The sequence below is a fragment of the Beta vulgaris genome, chromosome 4, assembly GCF_026745355.1.
Source record: "Beta vulgaris subsp. vulgaris cultivar EL10 chromosome 4, EL10.2, whole genome shotgun sequence".
Lineage (NCBI taxonomy): Eukaryota > Viridiplantae > Streptophyta > Magnoliopsida > Caryophyllales > Amaranthaceae > Beta > Beta vulgaris.
In genome coordinates, this window is record NC_079205.1 from 58106106 (window position 1) to 58124536 (window position 18431).

General features: G+C 36.7%; 1 protein-coding gene and 1 pseudogene across 1 annotated transcript; both read left to right on the top strand.

Annotated features, from left to right (window-relative positions):
• The first annotated feature begins 1610 nt into the window (after positions 1-1610).
• Positions 1611-15715, top strand: LOC104890702 (membralin-like protein At1g60995; annotated as a pseudogene).
• On the top strand, positions 2459-3478 carry LOC125496786 (uncharacterized). Its single transcript, XM_048642364.1, has one exon. It carries the CDS (start codon positions 2459-2461, stop codon positions 3476-3478), a length of 1020 nt encoding a protein of 339 aa, XP_048498321.1.
• Positions 15716-18431: the final 2716 nt, after the last annotated feature.

Sequence of the window (18431 nt, forward strand, 5' to 3'; positions counted from 1 at the left end):
GATGATCAATTGCAGCTGGGTTTCGGGGTGGGGGAAGGCTGAAGTGGTGGGGATGGTCGTCGGAGGAGCTGAAGTGGTGGGGGTGGTCGTCGGAGGGGTCTTGGAAAACTGTTTAGTGAAGGTGAAGGAGACAAGGAGAAAGTTTTTTTTCGTTATTTATTTGAATAAAAATTTAAAAACCAACCAATGAAACAATGACACATGTCCAAGTTTAACGGGTTTTCAGGTTGCATCAGGTTTTGAACTACTCCAAGAATTTTGTTACAAAGTTTGTATTATTGTTGGAGAACCGGCCAAAGTTTGTATTATTCTAGTTAAACAATCCTTGATACAATTGATTTTCACACATGGCAATTGGTAATGCATAACTTTGATCATAATCATCTCTAATTATCTATTAGCTAAAATGATAAAAGTTGATATGTTGAAAATATGAACTAAATCAAACATCTTAAAACTAACATTTGTGTTTATATGATAGCTAAACAATATGATCAAAGTAGTTTATGTGAATTGTGGACATGGTCAAATTATGGCGATTTACTATGGGATAAAGGTAGTATTTTATTTTATTGAATTCAATGTTAGCCAGATTAGTCTAACATTTTTGTATTTATAGAATGAGTTGAATTGTAATTGTTTAGATACATAAGATCATTCTTTTAAGTTTTAGCTTGAAACACATAAGAACTTGATGTGTACAAGGGATGAAGTTTGCTCCCTTGATTACTTTCGATTTACTTCAAATCTTGCTATGCTTTGAGAATTTATCGTTACTTTCTCGTTTCTTATTTTTCTTGAGTCTTGACAATTTCCTCATTCTAAGAGAATAAAAATTGAAATTGTCAAATAACTGAAGATTTCTTTGAAGTCAATGTTAAGTGAAACATTTTTCTTATATTTTTGGGTAAATGATATTCCATAGATCCCCTGAAATCTTTTGCATTTCTCCTACTAAGTACAATGTTAAGCGACCCAATCCTCATTGAGGGCTGTCCAATTAATTACTTAGATGTTTACATTTTGGGACTATATTAATTACTTAGATGTTTGTATTTTGTGACTATATTACTTAGATGTTTGCATTTTGGGACTATATTACTTAGATGTCCAATTAATTACTTAAATGTGAACTATATTTTGAGACGGAGGGAGTAATAACTTTTCTCTATCTTTCTCCTCACATGTGATTTTTTTATTTCCTTTTTCTATCTCTCTCCTCTCCAAAAATTATCTAGCAGTTCGTGATTTTAAAAGTGTCACCACTAAGGGTCTGTTCTATTCGGTATAAAACAACTGAACTGAATTGAACTGAACTGAATTAAACTGAACTGAATTGAACTGAACTGAATTAAACTGAACTGAATTGAACTGAACTGAATTGAACTGAAATAAATAGTGATATGTGAGAGTAAAAGTATTGTCCATAGCTGAACTGAACTGAACTGAACTGAATTGAACTAAGCTGAACTGAATTGAACTTAACTGAAAATAAGTTGAGAAAAACAGACCCTAAATTCAAACTTATGAAGTAACTAAATTCTGGATATTCTTTTGATCTACGAGAATACCATTTCATTTTGGGCTTTTCAGTTTTCACCCTATGATGGCCTATGCTATGGACTTTCAGCTTTGAGGGGGGAGTTTGGTATACTCTTTTTTCTTTTTAAAATGCAGAATTGCAGATAGTGCCCAGATACGAATATATACTTGCTTGATGCTTGATCCCAATTCACGAATTTTGTTCCGTGTGTGTGTTAAGTGGAGAAGGAGATAGTTGGTCTGTGTTGGGCCCGAAAAATTTCAGATTTGCAAAGAAGGAATTAAATATCAGTTAGCAAGAATCATGGGATTGGCATTGACTTTGGATATAACCGCTGGAGGAAAATTAGGAGGAAGTTAGAGATAAACAAGGCACTACCTATCTTCAAGGGAGTTTGGCAGCATCTTTGAAGGATATCCCTTAGCCTATATATATTTGTAATCTTATGTAAACCAAAAGAGTTTTCTTCTGACTTCCTCTCTAGAAAAATACGCATACTTTCATTCTCTCTCACATTCTAAGACTATCTGCCATTGTCACTGAGAAATATTTCTACATTGTACTCAATATTTGTACTAACGCCGTCGGCATATTAGTGGATTGGTGATCAAGAGTATCACCCGCGGTTTTTTCCCATCATTTGGGTTTTCCGCGTCAACAATTTATTTGTCTTTTTATTATTTTATTTCCTTTACATATTTCATTTATTCGCTAATGTTGATTACCATAGTGTAAAGATCTCGTTGTTGGTTCCCTTTTCCTTTTGCGTACTTGGTACAAAATTGGCATAAACAATTTGGCGCCCACCGTGGGGCCACAGCAAGATCTCTATACATCCTTTGGCAATCACGTTTTTTTTTCGTTTCATCTTATCTACGTAAATTTTCCGTACTTTTCCATCCTTTCGTGTTTTCAATGGCAGGACAATGGGTCACCACCCAAGAGGTCATTGACGAGCTCAACCGCGTCAAGGCGGAGATGGCGACATTGAAAGAAAGTTATGTCGCGTCCTGTATGGAGAATCAAAGCCTGAAATCTGCTCAAAAGTCCAAAGGCACTAAGCGACGCAACATAGACGACGCCGTCATCGAGCGCGACGCCGTCATCGAGCGCGACGCCGTCATCGAGCATGACGCCGACATCGAGCAGCGTCTTCAGCGACTAGAAGACATGATCGCCAGAATCCCCGGCGTCCCTCGTCCTATGGAGAAAGCGACGCCAGACAGCTATGCGGACTCACCTTTTGCTGATTTTATTGCCATGATCGAGGTTCCAAAGCGGTTCTCCGTCCCAACCATGAAGATGTACGACGGCACTACAGATCCAAATGACCACGTCGCCCAATACAAACAACAGATGATGACCATCTCAATTCCTCGTAGCATGCGTGAGGCATGCATGTGTAAAGGATTCGGATCGACGTTGACTGGACCAGCCCTGCAGTGGTTCATCCACCTTGGCAACGGCACTATCTCTTCCTTTGCTCAATTGATTAATATTTTTAATTTACAGTTTGCTAGTAGTCGTAAGATGGAAAAACAGGCTAGTGACTTATATAGAATCGTGCAAAAATCTGATGAATCCTTGAAAGAGTTTGTTCACAGGTTTAACAGGGAAAAGGTGTCGATTCCAAATTGCGACGTTAAGACGGCTATTGAAGCTTTCCGACGGGGACTGGATGAAGACTCAGATTTGTACAAAGAGCTTACCAAGTATCCCTGTCCGACGTTCGAGGATGCTCAAGCCAAAGCCTCGGCCCATATCCGATTGGAGGAAGACATGCAGTCAAGAAAGGAATTTTATGACGTCGACAGCAGGAAGTCGACGCCAAACGAAGAAAGTTCGTGGCGTCCAAAGCCTTATGATCGTCCACAACAAGTTCATAGCGTCCGTCAGACTCATCAAGCCAACGATTGGAAAAACGATCCTAACTAGACGTCGTCCAAAAAGTGACGTCGACGTCAACAATTGCGACGGCGTCTGGCAAGTGGACGTCGTCAATTATTTCATATCTCTAGGAGATGTGGGGACGAGGATTAGTTGACAATCAACTTTGACACAATCGAACACCACAATGTTCACATTCACCTGACGCCATCATCAGCGTCAATGACACCATCGTCGGCGTCGAAGACGTCATCACAGTTGACGTCGACCCTTATTATGACGGCGACAGTTTTAAGCTGGGGCATCAAGGTTCGACGGCGTCCAGGTGAATACAACATGACTTCTATACAAAAAGGGACACACACCTTAAGAAGTCATCACAACAACATACAAAACACCACACGCAATTAATTAGAAAAGGCAATTTAGCCCTTCTTAACAATTAACACTGCAAGTGGTTTTAAACATCAAAGGTACCTACACACATACGTATACACATTCATACAAACATAAGGGCCCTACACTTGACGACATATCCTGGATGACAACGTTTAGTTTTAAAACTAAACCTCTAGTCACGATGGAAAAGTCTGATACATACGTACATACATACTTACAAACATACATTTCGATAACACACGGTAAACATATGCAACGACTTTTAACACAAAAACTAACGCTGAAAACTAATTTATCTCCATGGCATCTTTGTCTTCTGCAACAGGGGCATATTCAACAGTTGTCGCCGTCTCAGTAGCGGCAGTGACGCCGTCAGGAAGCAGGTCGTCAAGAGTTCTAAAAACAGTCAGGAGTTTATGGACGTCGTCTTCTGGCGTCCATGACTCCGTCTGATGTCCATGACGCCGTCTGACGTCCCCTTGACGATTTTGGCGTCATCAAGGATGACGGCGGCAGTAGTCATCACATCACCAGTGACGGCGGCAGACGACATAGTGTTCTCTGATGACGACGTCGGCGTCCGAAATGAACAAACTTGAAGCCATTTGAAGGAGAAGATTAAGGGAAGAGTGTAATTGATGCCACTTCCCAAGACGGTTGAGCAAGTGTCATCAATTAGGGGCAATTGTTGGGCCCGAAAAATTTCATATTAGCAAAGAAGGAATTAAATATCAGTTAGCAAGAATCATGGGATTGGCATTGACTTTGGTATAACGCTGGAGGAAAATAGGAGGAAGTTAGAGATAAACAAGGCACTACCTATCTTCAAGGGAGTTTGGCAGCATCTTTGAAGGATATCCCTTAGCCTATATATATTTGTAATCTTATGTAAACCAAAAGAGTTTTCTTCTGACTTCCTCTCTAGAAAAATACGCATACTTTCATTCTCTCTCACATTCTAAGACTATCTGCCATTGTCACTGAGAAATATTTCTACATTGTACTCAATATTTGTACTAACGCCGTCGGCATATTAGTGGATTGGTGATCAAGAGTATCACCCGCGGTTTTTTCCCATCATTTGGGTTTTCCGCGTCAACAATTTATTTGTCTTTTTATTATTTTATTTCCTTTACATATTTCATTTATTCGCTAATGTTGATTACCATAGTGTAAAGATCTCGTTGTTGGTTCCCTTTTCCTTTTGCGTACTTGGTACAAAATTGGCATAAACAGTCTGTTAATGAAAAAGCTCCAAAATTTGTGAGAAGAATTTGTTTGAGAAGTACAAGTATTATTTTCTCATAGAATCAGTTATTGTGGTGGTTTATAAATGAAGATGATTTGGAGAGATATGGTGTTGTTGAGGAGCAAAACTGCTGCAATTCCACTTGTTCATTCTTCTGGTATTCTTCTTCCTCTCTTTCCTCCATTCTTTTCTTCCAATTTCAGTTTCCATTTTCAGTTTCTATTTTCTTGTCGAAATTACACGAATGGTGCAACAAATCATCATCTTCATATTCATGTTGATGACCGTCAATTGTTTCTAAAATCTGTGAGACATGAATGCAAATTAGGGTTTCACAAGATTAATCATCCCCTTTCTCTGTTTGATGCTATGATATCTTTGAGTCCTCTTCCTTCTATTGTGGATTTCTGTATGCTTTTAAGTGCAATGTGTAAGATTAAACCCCACCCCCCTTTCTCCACTGTCATCTCTCTCTTTCGCCAGCTTCAGCTTTCCGGCATCTCACCCGATCTTTATTCCCTCAACATCAGTGCCAATTGTTACTGCCGCTCCGGCCGTGTTGATTTCGGGTTTTCCGTTCTCGCCAAGTTGTTTAAGATTGGCCATCAACCCGATATTGTCACTTTCAATACCTTAATTAATGGGCTTCTTCATTCTGATCGACTGGACGAAGCTGTTCAATTGCTCGATAAGACCATCAAGCTTGGCTTCCAACCTAACATCTTGACCTACGGGACTATGTTTAAAGGTCTCTGCAAACGAGGAAACAATGTTGGTGCTCTTAAGTTGCTTAGGACTATGGAATCCCATGGCCATTACGTGCCTGATGTTGTCATATATAATACCATCATTGATAGTCTCTGCAAAGACCAGGCTGTACCTCAAGCTGTCCAACTCTTTGAGGAGATGAAAACCAAGTGCATTTCTCCAGATGTATTCACTTATCATTCTCTAATTCGAGGTATGTGCACTGTGGGGAAGTGGAAAGATGCTGATGACATGTTGACTCAGATGTTGGACAACAATATAGCTGCTAATGTGGAGACGTACAACATGTTGATTGACATGTATTGTAAAGAGGGAATGGTTGCTGAAGCAAGGGCTATATTTGATTCCATGATTCACAATGGTCAGGTTCCAGATATCATCACTTATAATGCTTTAATAGATGGATATTGCTTATGTTGTGAGATGGAAGAGGCTGAAAAGGTAATGGATTTGATGGTAAAACATGACTGCAAACCTGATGTGGTTACTTTTAACAGCTTAATCAATGGATATTCAAAGGCTAAAAAGGTTGACAAAGCTGTGCATCTTTTCCAAGAAATGCCACATAAAGGACTTACTCCTAATGTTGTCACATATAGCACTCTAATTGATGCCCTGGGCAAGGACAATCAAGTACATTTTGCACGCAAGCTCTTTAAAGATATGGAATCTCATGGCTTAAAACCAAATGTAGTCACTTATAATTCGTTGATTCATGGTCTATGTCAAAATGCACTGATTGACGAGGCATTACACATGTTTAATGACATGAAGAGCAGTGGTGTGCTCCCCAATAATTTCACGTACACTATATCTATTGATGGCTTGTGTGAAGCTGGCCGACTTGAAGAGGCTGTGAATATCTTCTCCTTTCTTGTAGCTAAGGGGTTACCTCTAGATGTGCATACCTACACCGCAATGGTCAAAGGATTTTGTAAGAAAGGGCTACTAACTGATGCGAACAAGCTGATAAAGAAAATGGAAGATGATGGATGTCCTCCAGATGGGTGCACCTACAATACAATTATCAGGGGATTCCTTCATGGTCATGATGTGAAAAAGGCGTTGGAGCTTGTCACCATTATGACCAGCAAAGGTTTTGCAGCTGACACTGAGACTACTTCGTTTTTCTTTCACTTACTCAATGATCCTAGAATTAGTGAAGAAAACAAGGCCTTGCTTCAAAAGTTCTTCGAATTTTGAGTAAGTACTTTGTAGATGCACAAGTTAATATTTTTAGTCTTACCTATCAGCTATTATTATCATTTTACTGAGTGAAGTCTGTTTATGAAGGCAGAGATCTTCATCTTGATGCCTTGAATTCCTTCCCTATGCTTGCCTCTCTTGAAATGCACAATTTATGTTCTTCCTAAATTTATAGGCATGTAAAAAGTGGATTGGTTTCAATTTTACGACCACACATGATTGTGAAGCTTTTGTAGTAGGAGTCAAATCCAACTTTTATAGCTAGTGAGTGTTTATATACCTTGGTAGAGAATATAGCTGCATTTTTTTCTACACCAGGTTCCAAATTTATGTACGAGAATAATCTCAGATTATGTGCTATATTCTTGATTGCTTTTCTTCAATCTGCGCTTCATAACAAGGAGGCAAGGTGTTTGATTATTTTGTACTGGTGTGCCGTAGGATAGTCTGGTTCGTGGATTGGGATAAGATAAGATCAACATATGTGAAAATGAAAACAGTAGTCCTCTACTAAGTCTACTTCTCTATGCTATTATTTTTTTTTGTTTAGCCGGGTATACTGATATAACTTTTATTAAACTTGAATTGATCAACATCATAAACTTATTTTTCTCTGATTTGAATATTTTGCATTGAATTTGGGTTTGATTTTATAGAATATTTTGCTGGTATAATGTTGGGACTGTTTCAACCAGATCTGGAGATTAATTACTGGTAGAGGATTGTTCAGGATTTTGTAGAATATTTTGCTATAGAAATTGTTATTTTTGTTCTGGAAACGGTAATATCATTCTCTACTCCAAGGAAATAAGTATTTTTGTCCCTAACTTATATGATGTCTCTTCTTGATTCTGTTAACTCTTGTACTACAATGTTCCTAGTTTATGTGTATCACCCTTATTAATGCTATTGTTGCTTCCCCACAGTATTAACAAATGATGATTGCTGCTTTCTGTATTAACTTCTAGTCCACTACTTGTGTTTGTCAATTGTAGTATGCTTTTAGCTGTGGATATCTTTGAGGCACCCTCTGGCCTCTAGTATTATTTGACTTGTTATAATATTGCTGTCGACATCTGCACCTCTATACTCGATGATGGACATGCTACTAGGTTGATTTCAGGATTATGTCATATGTAGGTAAAATTATTTGCACTTCTATGCCCATCAATAAATAAGCAATCAATTTATGAACTGGTAATTAACTAGCTAAGATGATAACTTCATCCCTTGGGGGGATGGGATAAAAGCAATGACCCGAACGTTGCTCAACATATAAACTGGCAGACAGCATCTTTGACAGTTTATAGTTTATTCTAGGACAAGATCCTTACATGGTAAATCTCTCTGCAGGTTACCTATATAACTATCAGACAAGAGAGTTTTACAACCTCAGTTATTCCCATGAACCATCAAAAACTTCTGCTACTTTTGGAGGTTTGTCTGACACCATATATATTCATGTTTGTGTTTTGTGATACTTAAGCCTTTTCTTGATTCTGTCTCCTGCTTCCACCTTAATAATTTTTTATATTTCTGTTAAATTAATTTCACTGACTGTCTGTTAATATGTTTGTGGACTTGGCTTCTCATGATTATAGGCTCTCTTCTGCTGATTGTCTGATGGTTGACATGCTTTCCCCTTGTTTAAATGCAGATTATTTGGTGACTAAGTGCAGAGTGCTTATGATGTCACTTTTTGTTTTCTTTACGACGATGATGTCAGTTTCATTTACATTGAGAGAGACCCAAACTCGAATGCTCAAATTTACAGGTTTCTTTGCTTTCAGGTCTAAATTTTTTCAGCATAATGTATATGTCAACTATTAGCATTATAGCATATGAGCTATCTGAGATCTTTTTCATATTAAATCTTTGTTATTTGTACACAAATTACTTTCTTCTTATTCTTGTCTATAAAACAGACTAAATCCATATCTGATACTGCTTCCAAACAAACCATATTTTTCTTTTCTTTTTTTGGGGGGGGGGGGGCTGGTGGGGAACTGGATGTGACCACATCAATTGGTTTTCAAGACTGATACGGCATTGATAGATCATGGAAAAAAGATAGTACTTGATATAGATTGTGGGTTACCGGAGGCGGCATGGGTTTAGTGAGGTTTACCATGGTTAGCGTAGTTGAAGATATGAGGAGAAGATGGCCTTTTAAGTACAGAACTATCAGGTTGCTAATGGTAGGCAGTATTGATAAGTATAACATGAGAGCTTTAAAAAACAAACTTAGAGCTTTTGGGTATGAATGAGGTAAGAAATAAAGAGAGTAAAGGAGGAATAAATGGTTAATAGTGGGAAAGGGACCTTGGACCATGACGGGTTGATCTGATGTTCAGATGTGTACTATCCTGCTTTGTGTGGGAGTCGATATAACATGGTGTTGAAGACACGACATTGAAAGGCAAGAGAATAAAGTTTGTATTCGAATTGTCTGGCAAAGATGCTCTCTCTATAGAGACCCCCCCTCCCCCCTCCTAAAGGGGTGGAAGCAGAAAATAATCTTAGGGGAGACCAAAAGATTCTATATTAATTTAGGGGGAATCAAGAAAAAATTAATCTAATTATATTGATTTTAGCAGCTAGCAGAGAGTTCTGTAAGAATTAGTTGCGGCTGTTGTATAAGATATTGGCATTGGGGATAAGTTTCTAGGGGAATATGGCTTTTTGACAGAGAGTTTGGGTGATTCTAATTATGTATCTATTGCTTGGTTTGCTTCATATGCATTATATTCTTGTCAATAGATAGGAGTATAAGATTTGTCAAATTGTAGTCCTTACTCCTGAGTGTTTCTATATCCTTTGACCTTTTGAGATATCTGCTTTCTATACATGCCCTGCTTGTCACCTTTTCCTTGAGTTTTCTGGGGTAATCAGTAAGAAACTAAGAATTTGTCTAATATCAGAAAAAGGAAATGTTTGCATCATAACCTGTTGATTTACTGTTTGTCAATCTGTTAGTCTCACTATCTTTCAGCTATTAAAAGTTTCAAATAATTAGTTACTAATTATTCTAAGTTTTATCAGCATAATGTGTGTAGAAAATTGGAACATTGTGCTCCACGTTGGATTGCTTTTGGCCTAATGTTGTTGAGGTTTAGAATCCTGTAATACCTAATAATTATATATCCGTCAGTGCTATTCACATAATTGCTTAATGGCTTATTCTGTAAAGAGGTCAAGTCTTCTGGAAATATATGGACTTTATTTTCTTCAGTTATCTGGGGTTTTGATTCGATTTTAGTTATTTGAGTTGAATGCCTTTTTGTTCTACCGAAGTCCTTTTTCTGTTTGTTATGTTGCTGAATTGGACTTTTAAGTACAGAACATTGCAGGTCTTCACCTGAATCTTGATAGTCCAATGTGGATCCGTATTTTGCACCTGGATAGGCTCAACTTAATTGCAGGTAGATTGATATCTCTCCAGTTGAATTCATCTACAATTCAAGTTTAAGATGTATACTTATTATGGGCTTGATTTAGTCATACGACTATAATTGATATAATATAGTTCCTTTTTGTTACTTTTTAAGTTTCTCTAGTTTTCTCAGTGCAGTGGCTTGAGGAAAAAATTAAAGCATTTGAACCAACTTATCTCTACACTATGGAAATGGTGAGTTCTATCTCACTTCTCAGTCTAAGACTCTAATCTGTTACCTATTTCGCTGCTAATCTTTGCTGTGTCATGTTTTAGGGATTCTTCTTGCTTCCTGAAGAAGCTAAGGCTCGCCATAACATTCGGACAGCTAATATTAGCATATCAGCACGGCACCCTTGCTTTGGTAACAGGTGAATACCATTTTTTGTTATCCTTATCATAATTATAAATTGCTGCCTCTAGTTCTCCTCACCTATTACTTATTACTGTACCTAATATCTCTTCCCATCAAGTCCTAAGGCCTAATTTACCACTAATTAGTTGAGAGTTTGAGACTAGTAGGCATCATCATTGTATGTTGAGACTAGTAGGCAGCATAGTATTTAATGTACCAGACATAATATACTTCCATTTTCTCTATTACATGGAGATAGTGCATCTTAACTGTAGCCCTTTGTTATAAGCTGAGTTTTTTTTTCTCCATCACCCCCTTGATCATGCACTTGAGATCGATATATAGCTAATGCTATAGTGCTATTTGTACTCACCTAGCTTTTAACACATCCTGCTTTTTCAGGTGGCAAGAAATTCTCATAAATAGAGTTGTGGGATATGACACTATTCTGATGAATAGTTTGCTTGATTCTCCTGGACAAGGTACCCCTAGCAGTATGGTTCAGTTTGTATTTGTGGTTTTTAAATATAATGTTGGAACTGTTTCAACCAGATCTGGAGATTAATTACTAGTAGAGGATTGTTCACGGATTTTGTAGAATAGTTTGCTATAGGAATTGTTATTTTTGTTCTGGAAACGATAATATCATTCTCTACTCCAAGGAAATAAGTATTTTTGTCCCTAACATATATGATGTCTCTTCTTGATTCTGTTAACTCTTATGCTACAATGTTCCTAGTTTATCTGTATCACCCGTATTAATGCTATTGTTGCTTCCCCAAGTATTAACAAATGATGATTGCTGCTTTGTGTATTCACTTCTAGTCCACTACTTGTGTTTGTCAATTGTAGTATGCTTTTAGCTGTGGATATCTTTGAGGCACGCTCTGGCCTCTAGTAGTATTTGACTTGTTATAATATTGCTGTCGACATCTGCACCTCTATACTCGATGATGGACATGCTACTAGGTTGATTTCAGGATTGTGTCATATGTAGGTAAAATTATTTGCACTTCTATGCCCATCAATAAGTAAGCAATCAATTTTTGAACTGGTAATTAACTAGCTAAGATAATAACTTCATCCCTTGGGGGGATGGGATAAAAGCAATGACCGCGAACGTTGCTCAACATATAAACTGGCAGACAGCATCTTTGATAGTTTGTAGTTTATTCTAGGACAAGATCCTTACATGGTAAATCTCTCTGCAGGTTACCTATATAACTATCAGACAAGAGAGTTTTACAACCTCAGTTATGCCCATGAACCATCAAAAACTTCTGCTACTTTTGGAGGTTTGTCTGACACCATATATATTCATGTTTGTGTTTTGTGATACTTAAGCCTGTTCTTGATTCTGTCTCCTGCTTCGACCTTAATAATTTTTGACATTTCTGTTGTATTAATTATGCTGACTGTCTGTTAATATGTTTGTGGACTTGGCTTCTCATGATTATAGGCTCTCTTCTGCTGATTGTCTGATGGTTGACATGCTTTCCCCTTGTTTAAATGCAGATTATTTGGTGACTAAGTGCGGAGTGCTTATGATGTCACTTTTTGTTTTCTTTACGACGACGATGTCAGTTTCATTTACAGTGAGAGAGACCCAAACTCGAATGCTCAAATTTACAGGTTTCTTTGCTTTCAGGTCTAAATTTTTTCAGCATAATGTATATGTCAACTATTAGCATTATAGCATATGAGCTATCTGAGATCTTTTTCATATTAAGTCTTTGTTATTTGTACACAAATTACTTTCTTCTTATTCTTGTCTGTACAACAGACTAAATCCATATCTACTACTGCTTCCAAACAAACCAGATTTTTTTTTTGGGCGGCGGGTGCGCGGGGCGGGGGGGGGGGGGGGGGATCTGGATGTGACCACGTCAATTGGTTTTCAAGACTGATAAGGCATTGATAGATCATGGAAAAAAGAGAGTAGTACTTGATATAGATTGTGGGTTAGCGGAGGCGGCATGGGTTTACCATGGTTAATGTAGTTGAAGATATGAGGAGAAGATGGCCTTTTAAGTACAGAACTATCAGGTCGCTAATGGTAAGTTTTTGGGGATGAACGAGGTAAGAGATAAAGAGAGTAAAGGAGGAATAAATGGTTAATAGTGGGAAAGGGACCTTGGACCATGACGGGTTGGTCTGATGCTCAGATGTGTACTATCCTGCCTCGTATGGGAGTCCATATAACATGGTGTTGAAGACACAACATTGAAAGGCAAGAGAAAAAAAAGTTTGTATTCGAATTGTCTGGCAAAGGTGCTCTCTCTGTAGAGACCCCCCCCTCCCCCCTCCTAAAGGGGTGGAAGCAGAAAATAATCTTAGGGGAGACCAAAAGATTCTAAATTAATTTTAGGGGGAATCAAGAAAAAATTAATCTAATTATATTAATTGTGACATTTTAAAACTAAATTTATGGGAAGTTTGTAAAAGAAAGAAAACCTCATTTGTTACATTCTTTGGTGAAAATACTGAGAATGAAAAAGTTTTGAAACTTTAGCTTTGGTCTATGTTGAGTGTGATGCCTATACAAATATGATTATATTGCTTGTTGTCAATATCCAAATTTGTTTCTGTTTCTGATATCTACATGTCATTGAATTGATTCGCCTATTGGAAGAATGATTTAGAGGATTTTTCTAACACTTGTTTCCAACATGCCCCTTATGTACTGCAGGTTTTTGCTCTTTATTGTGCTTTGATTTTAAATCTTAGTTCCTTGGGTATAACGGACATTGAACAAATGCTGAACTTCTTTTTCCCCAAATGATTGCAGTGCAGCTTCAACACCATGCTCGACATCGACTTCCAACATTCCAGCTAATATTTGTTCATGTCATTGAATCGCTCGTCTTTGTGCCTGTAAGAATGCACCACAATAAGTATGGTGTTTGTGAATTTTTCTGAATGCAATATCTTCATTTCAATTTGCTGGTGATGCATTGGATTTGGCATTACAGATCATGATAGGCATCCTGTTTTTTCTGTTCGAATTTTATGATGATCAACTGCTGGCTTTTATGGTGCTGATACTGGTCTGGCTATGTGAGCTTTTTACCCTTATCAGGTAAATCTGATGCTTTTAAGTTTCTAATTGCAACCCTTCTCCCTTTCTTTCCTCGTAGCAAATGATCGAGAAATCTTAAATGAACTGCCTGTGGCTTTTGCAGTGTTCGTACTCCAATATCAATGAAGTTCTTTCCACGCTTCTTCTTACTCTATTTCCTGGTGTTCCACATCTACTTCTTCTCGTATGCTTATGGTATGATCAATTTTGATGACCTTTATATGTCAAAACTAGTCTCTTATTTCAATTTTTTTGTTGTGTAATCTATTCTTCTTTCTTGCAGGTTTTTCATACCTGGCCTTATCTACTACTGCAGCATTTATGCTGCATCTTATCCTGTACTTCTGGAACAGATTCGAGGTAAATAATCTTATGACGCCTTCTGGAGCTTAGATCTCAAGCTTGAACATTGATTATCTTGTAAAATTGATGGCATAATGATCTTTGCAAATTGCAACCATAGAACAGTTCACTATTCGTCATATCTGTGATGCCGTATTCAAGATTGTAAATTGCGACCAGCCAACCATAGAACAGTTCACTATGCAATAGTGACGGCTGGATCCTGGGAAATGACAAAATAACTGCAAGGGGAGGACAGAAGATGACATCATAACAGAAAATAAAATTATCCTAATATCAAGATATTTCCTGTACTTTTTGGACTGGAAACTAGATACTGATAATGGATTAGGCCTAGAGTATATGGGCTGCAACTTATCTTTTCAGAAATGTGCTGTCCTGCAGTCGTGCTGTAGCATATTTGTACAAGCAGTGGCCGGTGGTTTAAACACTAGTCTCGTTTTCTCTTGCGTATTGGTTGATCTGTAGTTCATACATTTAATTTGAGCCTTTTTATTGTTCAGGTCCCTGCTTTACAAAGGTTTTTGCAAAATCGCCGTTCACATATGCAGCATCACCCAGATTTCCACATAACCTCCTCTACGATACTTGCTTCTATATTGCACATTACCCGGTTGAATACAAGGAATCCTGACCCAGTCAGAATGGAAGACGCTTCAGGTCCTGGGGTCTCTCTCCTCAGACCTAGTGGTGATGTTCCAATACCTGCTAATGTGCAGGCAGAGGCTCCGGCTTCAAGAACAATCAACAGATGCAAATCGGCAAAATGAAAATGTGGATAGAGAACCTCTTCCAATCCGTGACCATGACGTTCACCAACCGGAAGCTGGTCAAAACCCGGGAAATATGAACTCCTTTAGCTCTTTGTTGCTATGGATTCTTGGAGGAGCTTCTTCTGAAAGCCTGAATTCTTTTTTCTCCATTTTTAGAGATATGAGAGATCAAGCGCAATTTTATACAGATTCTCCAAGACAGGAAAATGCTAATACTGATAATTCTCAATAATGGAGAAGCAGGTGAAGGTAAATCTGGAAAAAGATTGAGAGTATTTTTTATTTGAGCTTCGGATCTTTGTAACAAAGTGATTATATCGCGATAGATGCCGAAGCAGGAAATGACGATTGTTTGTTGGTTGTAAAGGATAAGAATGAAAGAGAGAAGCTTTATAACAAAATGCTGAGTTCGTGTTTTAAATGCATTAATGGTAAATGTGTCAAGTGGAGGATTTTGGCCGTGAGCAGAGGGTTTTTGTATGGAGTCCTCCTCCCCTGTCTCTGGAGCCTTGCTGCAAGTATTGCTGTAAAAATAAATGGTTCATAAATGGTTTAAAAATAAGAGTTATTATAGATGAATAGCATAAATATGGCAGTTAAATTTTACCCAATTTTTGTCTTCTACTTATATATTATTACATAATTGTTTCAAAATGTTCAGAGACACGTAATCATGTTTGGATTTTTCAGCAATGTTTTACTGCTGTCTGCTGGTTTGTGAAAAAGGTATTGTTTAGGTATGCGATTAGACTATATTCAACTATGGCAATAATGTAACGAGGGACTAATTTGGAGCAACGGAAACAGTCCAATTGAGGGCCTGTTCGGTATTACGGTAGTTTTTTGTTTTTTTGGTTTTTAAAGTCATATGGTATATGTCTTATAATGTATAAAAATTAGTCAAATTTATTGAAAATATGATGATTTTGAAAATTAATAACTAAAAAGTGAAAATTATTTTTTTTGGTTTTCAGTTTTTGGTTTTTAGTTTTCAAAAAAACTGAAAATAAAAAACGATAGCGAACAGGCCCTGAGGTTTAAAAATAGTTTTGGGTATCTTTTTCATTTATTGAATTACTTTTTCCGTGCATGTTGTATTAATTGATACAATTGATTTTCACACATGGTGATGCACAACTTTGATCATAATTATCTCTAATTATCTATTAGAAAAAATATGAGGGAAGGGGGGAGCAATGGTGTCCTTTTTTGAAATGTCTATTTTACGCCCGTTCCTTTCTAAATTAACAAAAGAAATGTCAAAATCAAAATCGACACTCAAAGAAAACTACCGCAAATTAATTTACAACACTCACAAATCACTTAAAAGAAGAGACTTTACAAATCACTCATACAATTGAGAAAATCACGTTATAAAAATCACGCAAATCACCAAATAATCAAGAAACTTTATTAAAACTTAAAATCAACATACAAACTAAAACTAATAACCTAGAACGTGAATATTTGTAGTGAAATCACAATTTAGAAGTTAGACAAGCAAAAAAATTATTACTTTTTTATAGTGTTTCCTATATATAATAAAACTTTTACATATATTTGGACCTATCTTTTTCTATTATATAATAACGATTAATTATCAAGTTAAAAAGGTTTATGTAAAATATCATTCAAGAAATAAAGTACAACATATCTCTATTATATAAGGGAAGGGGGGAAACTATGGTGTCCCCGAATGAAGAGACTATGTTACCCTTTTCCCATTCTAAATTACAAATTTACTTACAAATCAAAGGTGGCTTCAAACAAAAATACCAAAAATATAATTATAACAATCACTCACAAACTACAACCTATGAAAAAATTGACATGAAATCAAAGTGTCTACTTTCTTTACAATTTATAAAGTACTCCTCCGTCTTTTTTTATTTGCTACAAGCACTTTTTCACAAAGTCCAAGGAAAAGGGTGGGGACCACTGTGCAGTGGGTGATTTGAAGAAAATTAATGGTGGTTAATTAACTTATGAAAAAGCATATTAGAAGGCAAAAAAAAGAGTTGGCCCACATTATTTTAAAGGTAGGCGCCACTTTTATAGGAGGGATTTCATTTCCCTCCAAAATTTTTATACAAGCAAATGGAACTAAAATTTTCTGTTACAATTATACAACCAAAGGGAACTAAAATTTTCCCTCCAAAATTTTTAAGCTAGATTACATAACAGGGTATTAAAATTTTCCCCAAAAATTCGAAATTAAGGGGGAATTGAATTTTCCCCAAAAAAACATGAAAAAAAATCCTAAGAAACTGTGGACTATATATACACAACCACTTTTACACTTGCATTTATTATTTTCACCACTTCCATCATCCTAACCAAAGACACCAACCAGCAGCCAGCCACCACCACCATCAAAGACACCAACCAGCAGCCTAAACCACATACCATATATGGGGAAGAAATCACTTGAGAGGAGGGGTGAGTTACCAACAAGTATTGTCATTAGCCCACAATTAGTAGAAGAGAGCAGAAAATGGGCAGAAGAAGGTCATCTTGAAGATGATCAAGAAGAAGCAAACTATGGGGATGAAGATTCAGATGATGGTATTGGGATAATATAAAGCAAAAACAGCAAGCAATGGGCATTTGAAGGCCAATTTTTTGGGCATTAGAGTGCAAGAACGTTTTGTAAGTAAAATACAACATATATAGGTTGTTAAACATTTTGTATATGTAGTTAAAAACATTTTGTACTAAACCTTTACATTTATAATATGTAAACATTTTGGGTTATGTTAAGTTAAAAAAAAAGAAAACAGTTCATATAACATCCATAATAAAACAGTTAGTAAAAAAAAAAGTTCAAGTTTAGTTAGGTTTAAAAAAACAGTAGTGCAAGAATGTATGTTTAGGGTTTAGGGTGAAGTTATGGTAAATAAAAAGTTCATGTGAGGTTAAAAACAAAAAACAGGGTATCATTGTATCAAACAAATGATTGAGACAAAAAGAAAATCAAATTGAACATTGTTTCAAGAAAAATTCAATTAGATTTCATTTTTTTCTCAATCATATTTAAGACAAAATGATAATGAAGGCCAATTTCATAAAAACACAAGTTAGGCATGATTTAAGTTCCTCTCAGGTAGTCCCCACTCATCCATATTACTCAACACATGCTATTAAAACAGAGGAAAAGTTGAAAAGAAGAGCACAAAAAATTGGTGGCAACATGAGTATACTGGTCTTAAAAGGCAGAATGTCCATAGTATAAATCATCAGACCTCATTCATCATTGAGGAACATAGTGCACCTCTCATGTAAACTTTCAATATGTCATTAAAACTCTATTGGACAACCAAACAAAAACCAAAATATAACACAAATGCCTCATCAATTCTTTATACTACAATTTTAT